The sequence below is a fragment of the Oryza brachyantha genome, chromosome 4, assembly GCF_000231095.2.
Source record: "Oryza brachyantha chromosome 4, ObraRS2, whole genome shotgun sequence".
NCBI classification, from domain to species: Eukaryota; Viridiplantae; Streptophyta; class Magnoliopsida; order Poales; family Poaceae; genus Oryza; species Oryza brachyantha.
Window position 1 is genome coordinate 646,960 of NC_023166.2, and position 15,965 is coordinate 662,924.

The 15,965-nt window shown below is 42.3% G+C and overlaps 2 protein-coding genes across 2 annotated transcripts; both read right to left on the reverse strand.

The window, feature by feature from the left end:
* Nucleotides 1-374: 374 nt before the first annotated feature.
* Nucleotides 375-845, reverse strand: LOC121054137. Its single transcript, XM_040522972.1, has one exon. The coding sequence runs from the start codon at nt 843-845 to the stop codon at nt 375-377; it is 471 nt and encodes a 156-aa protein (XP_040378906.1).
* A 12,374-nt stretch (nt 846-13,219) lies between these two features.
* Nucleotides 13,220-14,933, reverse strand: LOC102720980 (WEB family protein At2g17940-like). The gene is made up of 2 exons (XM_006653049.3): nt 14,718-14,933; nt 13,220-14,083 (listed from the first exon to the last, which is right to left on the reverse strand). The coding sequence occupies exons 1-2, from the start codon at nt 14,895-14,897 to the stop codon at nt 13,385-13,387; spliced, it is 879 nt and encodes a 292-aa protein (XP_006653112.1). The 5' UTR covers nt 14,898-14,933; the 3' UTR covers nt 13,220-13,384.
* Between the last annotated feature and the right edge of the window lie 1,032 nt (nt 14,934-15,965).

Genomic DNA, 15,965 nt, shown 5'->3' on the forward strand with positions numbered 1-15,965 from the left:
CAGTATAAACTTTCCCTAGGTATATCTGATGCATGCAACTACCAATAATGCATGTGATGTGCTACTAAGAATAATAGCAAGTTGATGCAAATCAGTTTTACAGGATGACACAGCATCACAAACTAATTAATCCTCCTCACCCACCACTAATCTCTACCAACTCATATCCAGTTTATAACACATGCACATGGATGAACATGAACATGACCTAGCTTAGCTAGCTAGTTGGAAGGGACCTGATCAGAATCTCTCCGGCCACCGGAACAAACTGAGGAGGCAGAAGAATCCACTCACAAAACCACAAACAGAAAGGCAAAGACAACATTTTTATTGATTTTTAACTATGTATGTACAGCTAACAGTGATAGTGCTTTTCACATGGCACATGAAGCTGATGCATGCAAAGGTGACGGCGAGTTTATTACTACTCCCACGGTGGCCGCCACCGGATGAGCGCCGCCGACGCCGACGCCGGCAGCCGACCTCTTCAAGAACTCGATGCACTCGTCCACCGCCTCGCTCCGGTACGAGTCGGTGTACGCCGACGACGGGCTCATCCGCACCGCCGCGGCTCGTCTCGCCGCCGACCGGCCCGGCGACGTCTTGACCGTCGCCGCCGTCTGCTGCTGCGGCAAAGCGCCCTTCGTCGTCGCCGCCGACAGCATCGCGAGCCTCAGCACGACGTCGCGGACGCGGTCCAGCACGGAGACCGGCGCCGCGCCGGCGGAGGAAGCAGGAGCAGCAGCCCTTCGCGGCCGCCGAGCGCCGCCGCCGCCGCCGCGCAGCCTTGGGATGCACGTCACGGTGGTTGCTCTGAGCGGCTCGGCCAAGAACCTCTCCTCCATTAATTTTCTCCCTCGAGCTCTCCTGATGATAAGCACACGGCTTTTGTTCTCTCTTTCTAGCTAAGCTAGCTACCCTGTGATGGTTGTCACTACAGATGCAGGTAGTAATTAGCTAGGTTTTGGAGATGTTTATATACAAAAGAAGAGGCAGAGGGCAATTTGGTGATCTTGATTCTTCTTCTTTGTCTACTAGTGGTCAGCACTGGATTTTTCTATCACAAAATGTTGATTCCTTTTGTTACAGCAACAATTAATACAAAGCAAAACATGCATATTAATATAGGATATACATGTGTGTATCTTTGCTGATTCACATGGTGCATGTTGCATGCAAAGCTAGGGCTACCCCTTTATTCCAGGGAAGACCAGCAATGTGACACCTAGTCAAACTTGTCTCATTTGTCACATATACGGAGAGTCCATTCGATCGCCCGTATAAAATAAGGTTCGTTTTTTTCAAAAAAAAAAATGTGCCGAGAAAATTCTGAGCCTGGAATTAGTCAGTGAGTGTAAGAATATGACCAATTTTGATAGAAAATGCATCGTATTATCTTGGAAGCTTTGCCTTTAGTTCTTTCTCAAACACTGGAAGATATCACATTTTTTTTATCTAAAAGTCTCGTTAGTTACTAGTTATCAGGATGTACAAAAATATAGATACATATCAATTCTATAATATATAGATAAACATCACTTCTGTATTCTCATATAACCTTTTCTTTACTAAAATGTTCAGAATTAATAGTAATTTATTTTATTGAGTTTTTATCATTATTGAGAAAATGCTTAGAGATGGTACGTAGTGTTAGTGGTGTAATTTGGTTAATAGTTAATTCTGTTTTACTAGACCATGTATGTGCATGGGCTGATCGATGGGAGTTTATTTGCTGTTGTTGACTGCAGTAAATTGATACTCCCTGTATATTTTCTATTTGGCGCGGTTAACTTTTACATTTGATCATATAACTTTTTTAAATAATTTATATAATTATTAATTATTTTTTATGATTGGATTTATTACTAAATATATTTAAAGCATGACTTATAATTTTATATATCTGTATAAATATTTCGAATAAGACGAACGGTCAAACGTAAATCTAGACTATTATATTAAATAAGAAAAATCAAAGTAACCACATATATATAATAATAATTTTAAACATGATGTATAATTTTAGGATCGGTGTTGCGAGCGGATGGGACGGACTTATCGAATGGAACGGAGCAAATGAAGAACACATTTGAGCATCCAAATAAGTATCCTGCATACTTTTCCAGAACGAAATAAGCAATGTGCAATTTTCCACTAGTTTACATAGATTATGGTTAGCTGGTGCCTTTCTAGAAGATTTGATGCATATACAAACAATGAGCCACGTATGTACAGATCTAGACCCTACAAATATACAAATACAAATACCATAAATATGGTATGCAAGAGGGCCAAATCAGTGAGCAACCACTGCCCTGTTTGGGGGATTTGATTCCACACCTTAATTTGACCTCCCCAATTATAAGGCCGACCACCCGATTAATTAAGCATGATTAAGACCAGTCTCTAACTGAACACATGCAGATAAAAACACAGGCTATATATAGCTTAATCAGTTATACACATGTATGTACTCCGGCTGGTAGCTGAATAGATTGTCCAAATCTAAAATATACTACTCCAAACAACTTGAGAATGCATGATGCTGGAAGATCATCGGCAACATTTACAGTGGCATCACATCATCTCACCAAAGCCATGGAGAAGATGAGGCATAGTGAATAGGGGATTGTTAATGTTGCCCTTTTATGTGAGAATACTTTTGCATTGTGATACATCATGTTTGAAGCTTCAGAGAGTACGGACGTAGCCAGCGGTAGTCCAGGTGGGCTTGTGACTACCCAAAATCGGCCCATGAACTAGTAACCCCACAGCCAACCCAATAGAAAGAGAGCTAGGGTTTGTTTGTTTGGCGATGCGCAAAAGCCAGGAGCAGCGGCTGCAGTTGCGGCGCCTCTCCAACTCTCCCTCACTCCACTCCCTACCTCGCCCATCTCTGCGCCATGCCATCCACCAGCGGACAGCGGCCTCTCCGCTTGTTGCTGCGAACAGTCTCCCAACGCCCGGTGCTCGCGTCTGCTTGCCTGCCCCCTACCGGCTACGCCTGCTGCCGATGCCCCTACGCTTCTCCGGCCGGCGGCCAATGCCCGCTGTCACCGCCACGGTGCCGCCCCACCTGCACCTGCGGCTGCAGACAGCCGGCTGACGCCCTGCCTGCGGTTGGTTGGTCGACGCCCGCCGCCGCCGCTGCGACCAACCTGTACGCACGACGCTTGGCGCCCGCTCCCCAGCAAGCCAACCTCTCGCTGCCTGCTGCGAGCGGTGATACTGTGACCGTGAGTGGCTAAGAGCAGGTACAATAGCAGGCTATAAGCCAGCTATACGTATATTTTAAAGAGATAAGAGGAGAGAGAAGAGAGGTGGGCTACTAATTTGTAGCCAGCTGCACACGGACTTCAAGACACAGTGTTGTATGATATGTGGGACCATGTACTAATGTTTTGTATGTAACTATTGTATGAATTGGTTATTAGATTGACTATAGATGAATTGGAGCTAGTAATTAGCTATACTATTGAACTTGCTCGCGTTGTCTCTGAATCTCTCTCTCTCTCAGTCTTTACTAGATTACTATCTAGTTAGTGTCTAAAAATCTAAGCACGCTCTTACAGGCTTACTGGTTAGTAGTTACTAGTACTCACTACTCTGTATAGTCACTAATTAAATTTCAATCTGTTGCTAGAATGAAAATCATTGTTCTACGCATGCACAGATGTATATTATTTACTTGCTATAAACTTGCAAGTTACATCATCTCATTGTTTACTTGTTAATTGTTATTATAAGATTTATATTGGGCTATTTTTATTTGGGTAAAACATGGAGGAAAGAGGATATCATAGTATTTGAACATTTCGATTTTGTCAAATTAGTGGATTATTGATGTCCTAAGATGATAATTCTATATTCTATCATATTTAACTAAACTTTTATCCATACATGTGATCGTGGTGTTTAATTTTTTATATCGCGTCAACTTACAACGTTATAGTTTGAATGGATAGGAGTACCCAACAAAAATTTCCTGGTTACGCCTCTGTCAGAGAGAGATTTCTTATAGCATTTTAGGTCCCCTTAATTTGGAACAAAAGATCTATATATGATTTTTCGCTGGATTTGAATTTAATTTTGTTGAGAAAAATTCTATATGGTCCTTCGGAACAAATTAAGGATTAGTTGGTTATTCCTACCGACCGAATGACCCGATCGATCCATGAGAGTTTTGAATAAATTTGAACAGAAGGTGCAACCGCATAGGAATTTTCTTTTTGTCTTCATATCTCCTTAATTTTATTAGGATGTGTTTGGTTCGTGGACTAAATGGGATGGGTTGGTTCCATTCCTGTTTTGTACGATGAGTTTATTTTAATCTAGATTGTTGAGTCAGATTACTATAAGCAGATTGTTATAATCTGTAGTAGCATAAGCTGTGAGTTGTTTCTTTTCTATATTATTAGTCTGGATTATTGGGTTGCAGTGGAGTGACATGGTGGGTAATTTTTCACCTAATAATCTGGAAAAAGCTCACCTAAATGAGCTTATCAGATTATAATAACCTGGGCTCCAAATTATAATAATACTTCAATAAGTTGTCTGTTTCTTTCAGCTTACTCCTAATAATCTGGATTATAATAATCCCGAGCTGAAAGAAACAGGGCCTTAGTTTCAATTTTCTGTTTGGTTGGAGGGATGGGTTGGACCCTGTTTTTTGTTTGGTTGAAAGGATGAGATAGGATGAAGTAAACACATCGTCTGTTTGGTTCGATGGATGAACTTGTGATGGTTGGATGTGATAACCTCTTCATAATAAGTTGGTGAGGTTACCTCTCATATCTAAATTGAAATATTCAATACTAGAATTAATATATGAATAACCTAAAGTAATTAAATGTATATTACATTTAAAATATTTTAAATAATTTTAATAAAATAAAATGAATATTTTTTAGTAAATAAATGGTAGGGACATTTTACTATTAACTATAACCATAAATAATACATGGAATTACAGATGTAATTTCAGGCAAAGAGAGACACACAAAGGACAGCAAAAGAAAACAGATTCTGAATATGCATCTCTGCTTCGCACATGTACATGCAGTGCAAAAACAGCAAAGCACATGTATACTTCATGTTCTGAATCAGCAATCAGTATAAATTGCAAAACACCAAAGAAAAATGGAATCGGACGCCAACACCAGCCACGGCCAGCACCTTCCCCGGCGGCCACCCGATTCCACCACCGGCCGCGGCCACCGCAGCCCTCCCAGGTGGTCACCTCGGCTGCATCCTCCCCGTGCGACCCCAAGCGCTGCCCTCTCACAGCCACGCGCCACCTGGATCTGGCCGTCACGACCGCTCTCCCTGAATTTGGCTGTCGCAGCCGCCCGCCCGCGTCGACGCGCCGCTGGCCGTCGGGCCCGCCCTCCCGCGCCGTCGCGCCGCCTGGATGGGAGGAGGTGCCGATACCCTCAGGCGGTTGCGCCCCTCTGTCTCTCTATGCGTAGCGTCTCTCTATGCGCGGTGCAGGACGGATCGGTCCGGGTATTTTCCTGGGATGGACCTGAATATATGAGAAATATTCTTCTCTTGGGTCAAACTCATCTTATCTCTTCACCAACTAAACGGTATCAGGAATGAATTGGTTTCATCCTAGCCCTGAAATCAAACACACCCTTACATTTTTCTTGCAATCTATCCAAATAGCCATACTTGATTTTTTTTCCCTGTCATGTCATTTCCTGTCTTACACATAAAGTCATGCTAAAATCCCTGTCAGGCGTTTCAAAAGAGCCCTTGCAATGAATACGTTGCAAAAGTTGTCGAAAAAACTTGTGCAAAATAGTTTTTAGCACTCGACATATATATAATAATTAAACCGATGCGTGAACATATTAATTAGTACGGGTTCTCGGTAAGAATCCACAGCGATGCCATCGGCTTAATTATTAGTGAGAAGGTCGATTATCCTCCAGACCACTAATGGAGGATGCATGATCGAATTGAATACATAATTTCGATGTTCAGAAAAGTAGTACGATAGATATGTATGCATGAACATCCATGTAAAAGGACGTCTCAAAATTTACTAATACTTAGTAACTTACATGAAAATTGATATTATTAAATCTTGCATAAGATCATATTTGGACTCAGTTCGAATCTCCTTTTTCTTTTGAGAGGGACTCGGTTCAAATTTCTAGCTATACAGAGTTACATGGCCCAGTATCTGGGTTTGTAAGCTATGGCCCATAGATGGCAGAGAGTGACCCGGCCTGTTTGAAAAAAGTCTAACAGAGGTCTCTAAACTTAGAGCCGAGTTTGTTATTGGTCCTTTAACCCGAATACCAGAAATGTGCACCCCTAAACTTACAGAATCCGTTCAGAAAAGGTCCCTCAGCAGTATTGACTCATTTTTTTGACCGGTTTTTGCTGACGTGGAGTCCAGGGATCCCACATGTCAGTTTTTTTTCCTATTTTATCTTTTCTCCTCTTCTTCTCCCTTCCTCTCCTCTCTCTTTTCTTCCTCTCTCTGGTGCATCTAGCTCTCTGCTGTCCAGTGGGCCGCGCGGCGACAGCGATGCCGGGCGACAGCGACGGCGATGATCGGCGAGCTGGGGCGGCGGTGGGCCGTGGATGGCGGGCGACAACGACAGCCGACGAGCTGGGGTGCCGGCGAGCCGCGAGCGGACGGCGGCCGACCTGGAGGGCACGGCGCGGCTGGAGAACCTCCGGCTGGGGCGACAGCAGTCCGCGAGGAGGTGTTGCGCGACCTACGGGGCATCGTCGACCGCTGGGTGAAGCGCCTCACGCGGCAGCGCGGGTACCCTGACGGCATGGTCGACCAGGCCACCACCCTGGTGCTCCCCTTCAGCTCCTACCGCCTCGGCGTCCACGGCCGCGGCTCCGACATCGACGCGCTCGTCGTCGGGCCATCGTACGTCGACCGTGTCGGAGTTCGCCGGAAGTCAAAACACCGGCGAGCTCTCGGAAACGCACTCAGAACACGATGAACTCGAGTGTTTAGTGCTGCAAAAAATATGCGGCAGCTTTTCTGGTGTTCTTCGATTGCTATATAAAGAAACTACTAAGCTAATCATGGCAGCAATTCTGCCTACATGTGCAGCACGCACGCCACTACGAATCGTGCCATACTGCCATCCAACGTACGTACAGCCGCGCATAACACCTACGACGCGAAAGAAAAGGGAAGGGAGAACGTGCCTTGCATGGACGCGACATGTATCGGGCACAGACTAACATGCTAACAAACTACGACACAGTTAGTAACGATACTGACTTGATCATGGATCATATGTAACAGACCGTGACTTTTCTTCGACGTGCTGGCCGGCGCCGGTGGAGACGGTGGGGGTCACCGAGCTCCAGCCCATGCCCGGCGCACATGTTCCCGTCATCAAGATGAGGTTCCACGGCGTGCAGGTGGATCTCCTCTACGCCAGCGTCGACCTCCCCGTGGTGCCCGGTGACGTGGACATGAGCGACCGGTCGGGGCTCCGCGGCCTCGACCTCGCCACCGTGCACAGTCTCAACGGCGTCCGCATTGCCGACGAGATTCTGCGGCTGGTCCCGGACGTCGACGCGTTCCGCACCACGCTCCCACCGCTGTTCGCCCAGCCCCCGCCGACCGCGCACCCAGCCCTTCTTGCCCTGCCGCTGTCCGCCCCAGGACGGGAGAGAAACAAAGAAGATACGACGAAGAGGAGAGAGAAGAAAAAAGTTTAGAAAAAATAAGACACGTGGGACCCACCAAACGCCACATCAGCAAAACCAGTTGAAAAATAAGTGAATACCACAAAGGGATCTTTTTTGAATGAATTCCGTAAGTTTAGAGGTACACATTTCTAGTATTCTGGTTAAAGGATGAAAAAGCTCTAAGTTTACGGACCCCTTTGTGAACTTTTCCTGGCCCGTTTTGCCGTTGCTCTTCTGGGCCAATTCAATCTAGCGGTTGGGCCTAATTAGGAATTATCATGGACCTTGCAAGGTGCCAACTTGCTACATGCTTTATTTCTCCAACAACAGTACATTTTACCTCCCTCTTCTGAGTTTGATTTACCTTCCCCTCCACAGCAAAACTCAATAGTCCTCCGGTTTCTTTTAGATAAGCACCGTAGAAAAACATTAGGTAATGGCACTTTTGCTAAGGCAAATTGAAAAACTCCTCTAAAAAGTAAGACTCATATAGTCTACAGACACTGTTTAGAGTCATTTTACAAATTGTCTCTATTGTTTTTACACTGGATATACTTTAGAGGCAGTTTAATTTCTAACCTAATTTGCTAAATTTATCTTATATATACATCTTTATGACACTTTATAGTCTACCTCATATGCATCGATACTTTATTGAGGCATTTTAACCTCCTTAGAGACACTTAATTAGAGGTTAACGCGCAGTAAATAACTAAATATATGTTAGACAAGATATTAACAAACAAATAATCACTTCAAATCAAGATAATTAGATGGACGATAGACAAAGAACTCTCATGTCAATAGGTCTTGAGTTCAAGGATGGTTAGGTGTAAAGATATGTTTCTTTTTTCTATTTTTCTACAGCGGTTTGCTACCGTGGCAGTATAATTTAAAGTCTCTATAAAAATGCTACAAGACATAGAAACATTTTATAAATTGTCTTTTTGTTTGTAAAGACAAAACACTACAACACACTTATAAGGTACTTTTTTAAATGTATCTTTACCTTGTTGTAAAGCCATTTGAAAAATGTCTCTACAGTATTTGAAAAGTTTCTCTATGGCTCATTTTTGTTGCAGCGAAGGTTAAAGTCAAAATTTTAAAATTTTAATACAAATAAATTTTAAATATATATTTTTACTTTAGAAGCATGAACACTATAAGTATTGATTAATCTTGAAATGTACTCCCTCCGTCCCAAAATAAACCAGTTTTTCAATTTTTACCTATAATTTTTGACTCTTTGTCTTATTCATTTTTTTTTGCGATTGATATTTTTGTTTTTATTAGATGATAAATCATGAATAATACTTTACGTGTGACTATTTTTTTTAATTTCCTAAATTTTTTTCAGATAAGACGGATGGTCAAATGTTGGATACGAAAACTGAAGAATTGGTTTTTCTTGGGACAGAGGGAGTAGGTCACTAAAATCATATGTTTTTTGATTTTATTTATATATATTGTAATAGAAAATAGTGGTCAGAGATTTTTTATTATACCATATTGTCGTCGAAAATGATACATATTATGAAACTGGACGGACTATATCACACCAGTTCAGTTTTTAGAGTATTGGTTTCAATGTCAGTTTTCATCCTATGTGGCACCAATGTAGCAAATTGACTTGGCTTTCATCCAACATGTCGTCTACAAGGTGACACAATTGGCAAAAACTTTTTTTAAACAAACAAATCCAAATGTCAGTAGCTACCTCTCTATATATATATTCCTCTATCATTCTCCTCTTATATCTATCTAGTGGTAGCACACGGTGACATAGCTTCAAGGTGCACTATGGACACCACCGAGACCGAGCATATCCACACCTTCCTTGTCAAGTCTAGCGTTGACTACTGCAGACGCCAAGCAACTCTCTCCCTCTCATCACTCTCACATACTAAATCAGGGTAAGCCACCAAATGGACACTACATCCACGATGACATTGTTGGTGCCCCAGGTGCGCGGGGGTAGTTGGCAGAGCTACTGCTACAATGGCAGCAACAAAGAATAAATGAGTGTTTTCATGTAGCTTGAGCCCAATCTCTCTAGATCTGAGATGGTATGGCACCAACACCAATCTCTTTCATCCTAATGATGTGGATGATGAGTTCGACTCAAGATGCATAGTGCATCGACTCATTGCCACTCTCTGCACTGTGATGGTAGCCATAGTGGTCATGCGTCACCATGTAGCCAATGCTGGACTACCTTGACAACCACAACAGAGAGGAAGTATATATGTAAGGAGACTGGCATCAGAAATGTTCCATGTGTAGGGACACCGGTCGCTTCTCAACAAACACCGTTACCTCCCACTTGTACGGCAATGACTCCCTCCTCCATGGTGTTTCATAGGAGCCATACAACGTCATGCTATGGTCAATAAGACCAATAGGCCTAGATCCACATGAGCCGTGGGACAGATAAATATGATAACGGTGCTGATGTCAAGAAGAACATGGTTATAGATGGATGATAAGGTTGATATCTCAGTTGGGGTTACCACTGGTAACGGCATACAAGCTCTCCCCCTTAACATATTATCTGTAGATGCAAAAATGACATAATTATCCTGCAAAAAACAAAAACGTAGAAAAAAAAAAGTGTAAAATGATTAATTCTGAGCGTACGGCCTTGATTATTATGCTTGCTTTCTGTTTCCCGATTTTTAATTTAATTGTAGGTTTGTTAATAAGTCAGAAATACATCTTTGCTTTTATTTTGTTCAAGAAAGAGAGAATCTAACAACGGACAGCTGTTTCAATGTCCTTACATTCCTGAACTAAAAGATCATTAATCAATTAAGTTAGTGCTGACATCCGTCTGGGCTAGCTGTTAACTAGTGTATCGATTAGATTAATCTTAAAAGTTCATAATTTATTAAGATATGTGAAGCAATGTAGTGCACTATACACCAAATTAATATCTGCAACAGCTACTAATCACATGTGTCCGTCACTACTGTTGAGTGTGGACCAGTCTCATTTCATATTTACAATTGAACATTTGTTCTTTTTCCTTTTGAGAGGGTGCGGGACAGCCTAGAAATCCCAATATTTATGGTAATCCAAGTTAGCTCAGCCTTGATCCTAAAATTTCATATGTTTTAAATCTGGTTATTAGACCAATTAAATGACCAAGGCTGGCACATATTAAAATACATATTATGTTTGAGAGAAAAAAGATCAATGTTATCATGCATGCACCAAATGAATTAATGTTTGCGGTAATTTTCTTACATATTTTGTTGTTTCACTAACGCACAGCCAACCGAATAAGTGCGAGTAGTAGAAGCATCTATTGTTCCTAATAATTTACTCGATCATTTCCTCAGTTAACTCAAAAGGCTGAATTATATACAGGTAAAGTTCACATTAGTTTACTGGCCATGATTGTTTTCATTTTGCAGATAAAAGCTAAGCTAAACATCTGTCGCGTAGCAAATTTAACAAATGACAACCAGGATTACTGAACATTATCCAGGACTAAAGTCACTTAGCTACATCCAAGCGCAACTTGCGCGGCAACTTTTGCTAAACATTAACATTGGCAGTAGGATTTCATTCTCTACATGTTTGTTTACTTCATCTTCATGTTAGATGTTTCCAAAGATCCCAACAAGAAGAGTGCAACATCTCGATGCAATTAGCAGTGATCATGAACTTTATTAACAAATAAAGAGATTAGTCATGCTAATTTCTACTACCCCTCCATCCCAAAAACAATACAATTTTACATGCCTGGACAGCTAGTTTTACTTTTTACTAACAAATTTCCCGTGCACAATGTAATTGGATTATTTATCCACTTACTAGCCTACACACCTAATTAGTTTATCTGATGATGCATATATATGCCCATATTATTTATAATTTTTGTGTGGGAGCAGTTTATATATATATATATATATATTAGATTTTTAAAAGTGGTACATAACACATTGATTATTTTATTAATATAGTACGATCACTTTTAGAAATCTCAAAAAAATACTTAAAAATCTCTAAAAATAGAAAATTTTTACGTGCTACGAGATTTTGATACGAAGAATCTAGTGAGCCAGCTAAATCAAAATTTAGAGGTGATTTGATATGTTTTTAGACCCCGACTCACGGAGCAACCTGTGAGTTGCAACTCACCGTAGCTAAACTATATATATATATATATATGAAAATTAGATCCTACTACCAGGTGTAGCTACTTCCTTCACGTCTAAGGTGCAGAAACACCTCCATACATATTTTTGCTCTCTTTCAACAGAAAATATAAACTTTATACGTATAGTTGTATCATTCATATGAGATTTAACATTGTCTATACTTAGACGTGAAGAGAGTAGCTACACCTAATAGTAGGATAGAGTCTTCCTATATATATATATATATATATATATATATATATATATATATATATATATATATATATATCTCATGCCCATATTATTTTTGTGTGGGACCTGTTTTTATTTATGCTTAAATATGAAATTCTCATTTAAATTCAACTGTCCGTTAACTGGGATATATAGTCACAGTATAGATCCTTTCATAATTAGATGATCTGAATAAATCTTAGCATCTTAAATGTCTTACTGAAATTGATGATTGCTAGGCCATTATTACTACTAATTCAAAAACCAAAGCTTTCACCATTTTTCTATGGGAAAAATATTATTGAAGGACACCTTAATAACTAAAGGAATGGAATTAATTAAGTTAGGGGCCCTAATGTGATGATTAGTGCACATGGATCCTTGTACTCCCAAGCCTTAAAATTTCCAAAAAGGCATTCCCATCCCCACCAAAAATAAGTTTTTAATTAATTAGCACCATATGTATAAATTAAGCACCAGTAGGCACTTATACATAGGACCATCAGTGACCACTAGGAGCAGTAGTTATGCATACATGCATAACTTGCATCACAAATAGTCTTGCAAATTAAGTTGTTTAGATCACCACAAATTAAGCCACACAATCATCAATTAGCCAGTGTGTGACTATAGTAGCTAGATAGCTAGCATCAACAAGGAAGGAAGGAATCATGTCTAGGCTTCAAGCAAAGAGCTTTAGGAGGAAAGCGTCTCATCACAGCAGCAAGGCCAAGACGAGGTGGCCGTCCAGGCTCATGGACGGCTTCAGGAAGATGCTCGTCGGACTCTTCTCCTTCCCGCCGCGGCCGCCGACGGTCACCTTCACCGTCGACCACGACGACCTGCACCACCACCACCGTGGAGGCGGCGGCGGTGACGCGCCGAAGCGGTCGTGCAGCTCGAACCTGCACCCGCTGAACGCGCACTACGACGAGGCCATCGCCGACTGCGTCGAGTTCTTCAACAAGTCGGCGGCGCCGGCGACCTGCAGGGTCGACGTCAGGTCACGGCCGCAGTTTTGACCGGCGAGCTGCACACGTGTCGTCGTCGTCGTCAATCTTGTCGATTACTATGATATTAATCGCAATTAATTGCATGCTCAGTATATAATCAAAATCGATCAATTGACGCTCCATTGCGCGTTCTCTTTGATTGATTGGCTCCCATCCATGTGTACAAACAAAATAAGCATGTTATATATAATTATATATCAAGTTTATCAATGATCAAAATAAGCATGAACTGTGTACGTGTACAGCTCAATGTATGGCTTGCGTATATATATCGTATAGATAATGTATGTATATATGTATTTTGTAGTAATTCAATCATCAAAAGGAGGTGCGCGGGTTGAGCATCGAGTCGTCGTGGCAGCAGCTCGTCTTTTTCTTCCTCATGAAGAGCGCTCCAACCAGAGGAATCAGTGCCTTCTTCTTCTTCTTCTTGCTCCCCTCTTGATCGGCGGCCGCTTTCATCGTACCGTGCCCGGCTGACATCTGCCTCAGGAACCGCACCTCCCGGAGCTGCGGCGGCGGTGGGGCGGGGGCGCTGTGACGATGATGATGCAGCTCCATCACCACGTCCGGCAGTGGTGCCTGCGGCGGCGCAAGGTACGCTGCCGTCGGCGGTGTGTCGGAGAACGTCACGTACCTCCTCTTCTGGAACTCGTCTGGGCGGTTGGTCACCGCCGTTGAGCTGTCGGTGTCAGCGGCGTTCGCCGGTTGGTTCTGTTTGGCTATCTCGACGAACTTGAGGTCCTCCACCTGCAGGTCGATGACCTTGGCCGCCGCCTCGCCGCCGTCGTCGTCCTGGCCGCGTACCTTGAGCTTCTTCAGCTCCCTCATGGCGTTGCCGAGCTCCTCCTGCAGGGACAGGATGCAGCCGGCCATCTTCTGCTTCTCCGACCGCTCCTTCTCCAGCTCCTGCTTCGCCTCCTGCAGCTCGACGGCCGGTGTGTGGCGCTGGCGCGACGCGGCGGCGAGCACGCCGACGGCCTCGTGGTATGATGGTCGCATTTCCCCAGCTCGATCCTGTTCGACATTACCAGGAGGTACGAGAAATGAAGACGGAGGAGGCAAAATTAGGAGTGTACATTTGGAGTTATGAGAAATTAAGCCAAACTATTAACTTTTTTGGCAAAAACTGCAGGTTGATATATTATTTTATTTTAACTGCAAATAGGCTTGACATACATTATACACTTATACACTTATATGAGTGCTAGCTAGCTTGCTACTAAAGTACGACTTCTGAAAAAGAGAGTGAGAATATATATATATATATATACCATCAGTGAAAGGGCATGTAGTATAGTGGTTACAGGGACCTGAGTAGTACTCAGTGTTTTGGGTTCAAATCCTCTACTTGGGCTAAGTTCCCAGCGTTTCTGAAATAAAGAAATATATACCACCAGAGTGATTTTTCCTTACAATCACACAATTGTAATTATAATATAATTATAGCATAACTAAAGTTTAACTAACTAGCACGTAGTTACAAATGTAACTAGTATATAACTATCATGTAGGTCTCACAAAAAAAAGCACATGTTAGTGCTAGTTAAATTAGAATATTACATGGCAGTTACATTGTAATGACAGTATAACTACGTATATGTACGTGATTTTAGTTAAAAATAGCATGACAGATTATTTATAGTAGTACCTTAAGATCGGAAGAACTCCTATTAATCCGCTGTTGTGCAGCTCCGTCGGCGCCGGCGAGCAGTACCCTGTCGCCGAAGAGGACGACGGCCTCCTTCACCGACCGGAACGGTGCCCTCATGTCGATCTCCGCCCGCCCAACCACCGTAACTCCGTCGCCGTCGCCGCCGCCGCCGCCCATTAATTTCTGTAGTCACTTTGATCGATCTAGCTAGCCCTCAACGTACGATATCTCTGAGACTCTGACCTATGTTTCAACGATCGATATGTGTGATCGATGCAAGCCAGCTTCAGGCCTAGCTAAGCTAGCACAAGATAAATTAAGCTCCAAGTGCTGGATGGAAGTGTATATATATGCTGTGTGTATTCTACATTATGTAGAGTTTCACAAGGCAGGCAACGAAGAATTAATTAATGCTGATCGAATATATTGTGGTGCAGTGCCGGTGGGGGCTTCGTTGCTTCAGCTCCACTTCACTGAAATATTCGTTCATGCATGCATGCGACACAAGCAATGCATCCATTCTATCTTTATCGATCATGCAGCAGGTGAACAATGGTCCAGATCGATCATTTCACCGGCCGATATAATATATATATATCACTACTATAGAACCGGTTATCTGTGACGGGCCTAAATCCTTATTTGTGACGGACAATAGTCCGGTCAGTGATGAGTGGTCACTGATGAGAAAAACCTATCATTGACGGGCTAAAGTCCGTCACCGATGGATATCATCTTTAACGGGCCAAAAGTAAAACCCGTTATCAATATGCTCATAGTCTATCACGGATGACTCATCTATGACGGGCTAAAATTACGGCCCGTCACGGATGACTCATCAGTGACGAGCTATGAGATACGACCCGTCACGGATAGTGAAATACACAACAAAAAAATAATTTGATTTATTTTATGGCCTTATATATATATATATATATATATATATATATATATATATATATATATATATATATATATATATATATATATATATATATATATATATTCAGAACCCCACACATATATATCCATCCATACATTATTTTAATTTTAACACTAAAATAAAAACTACACAGCATGTAGAAATTTTACTAAAACTACATTCAATTAGAAGTACACTAAAATAATTTCTACTCCAAGCCGCCGTCGGATCCCCCGCTCCCGCCACCGGTCGTCCCTGCTCTCGCCGCCCACTCCCGCCTACAAATTCGGGCAGGACGAGGCCCACGTCGCCGGCCACTTATC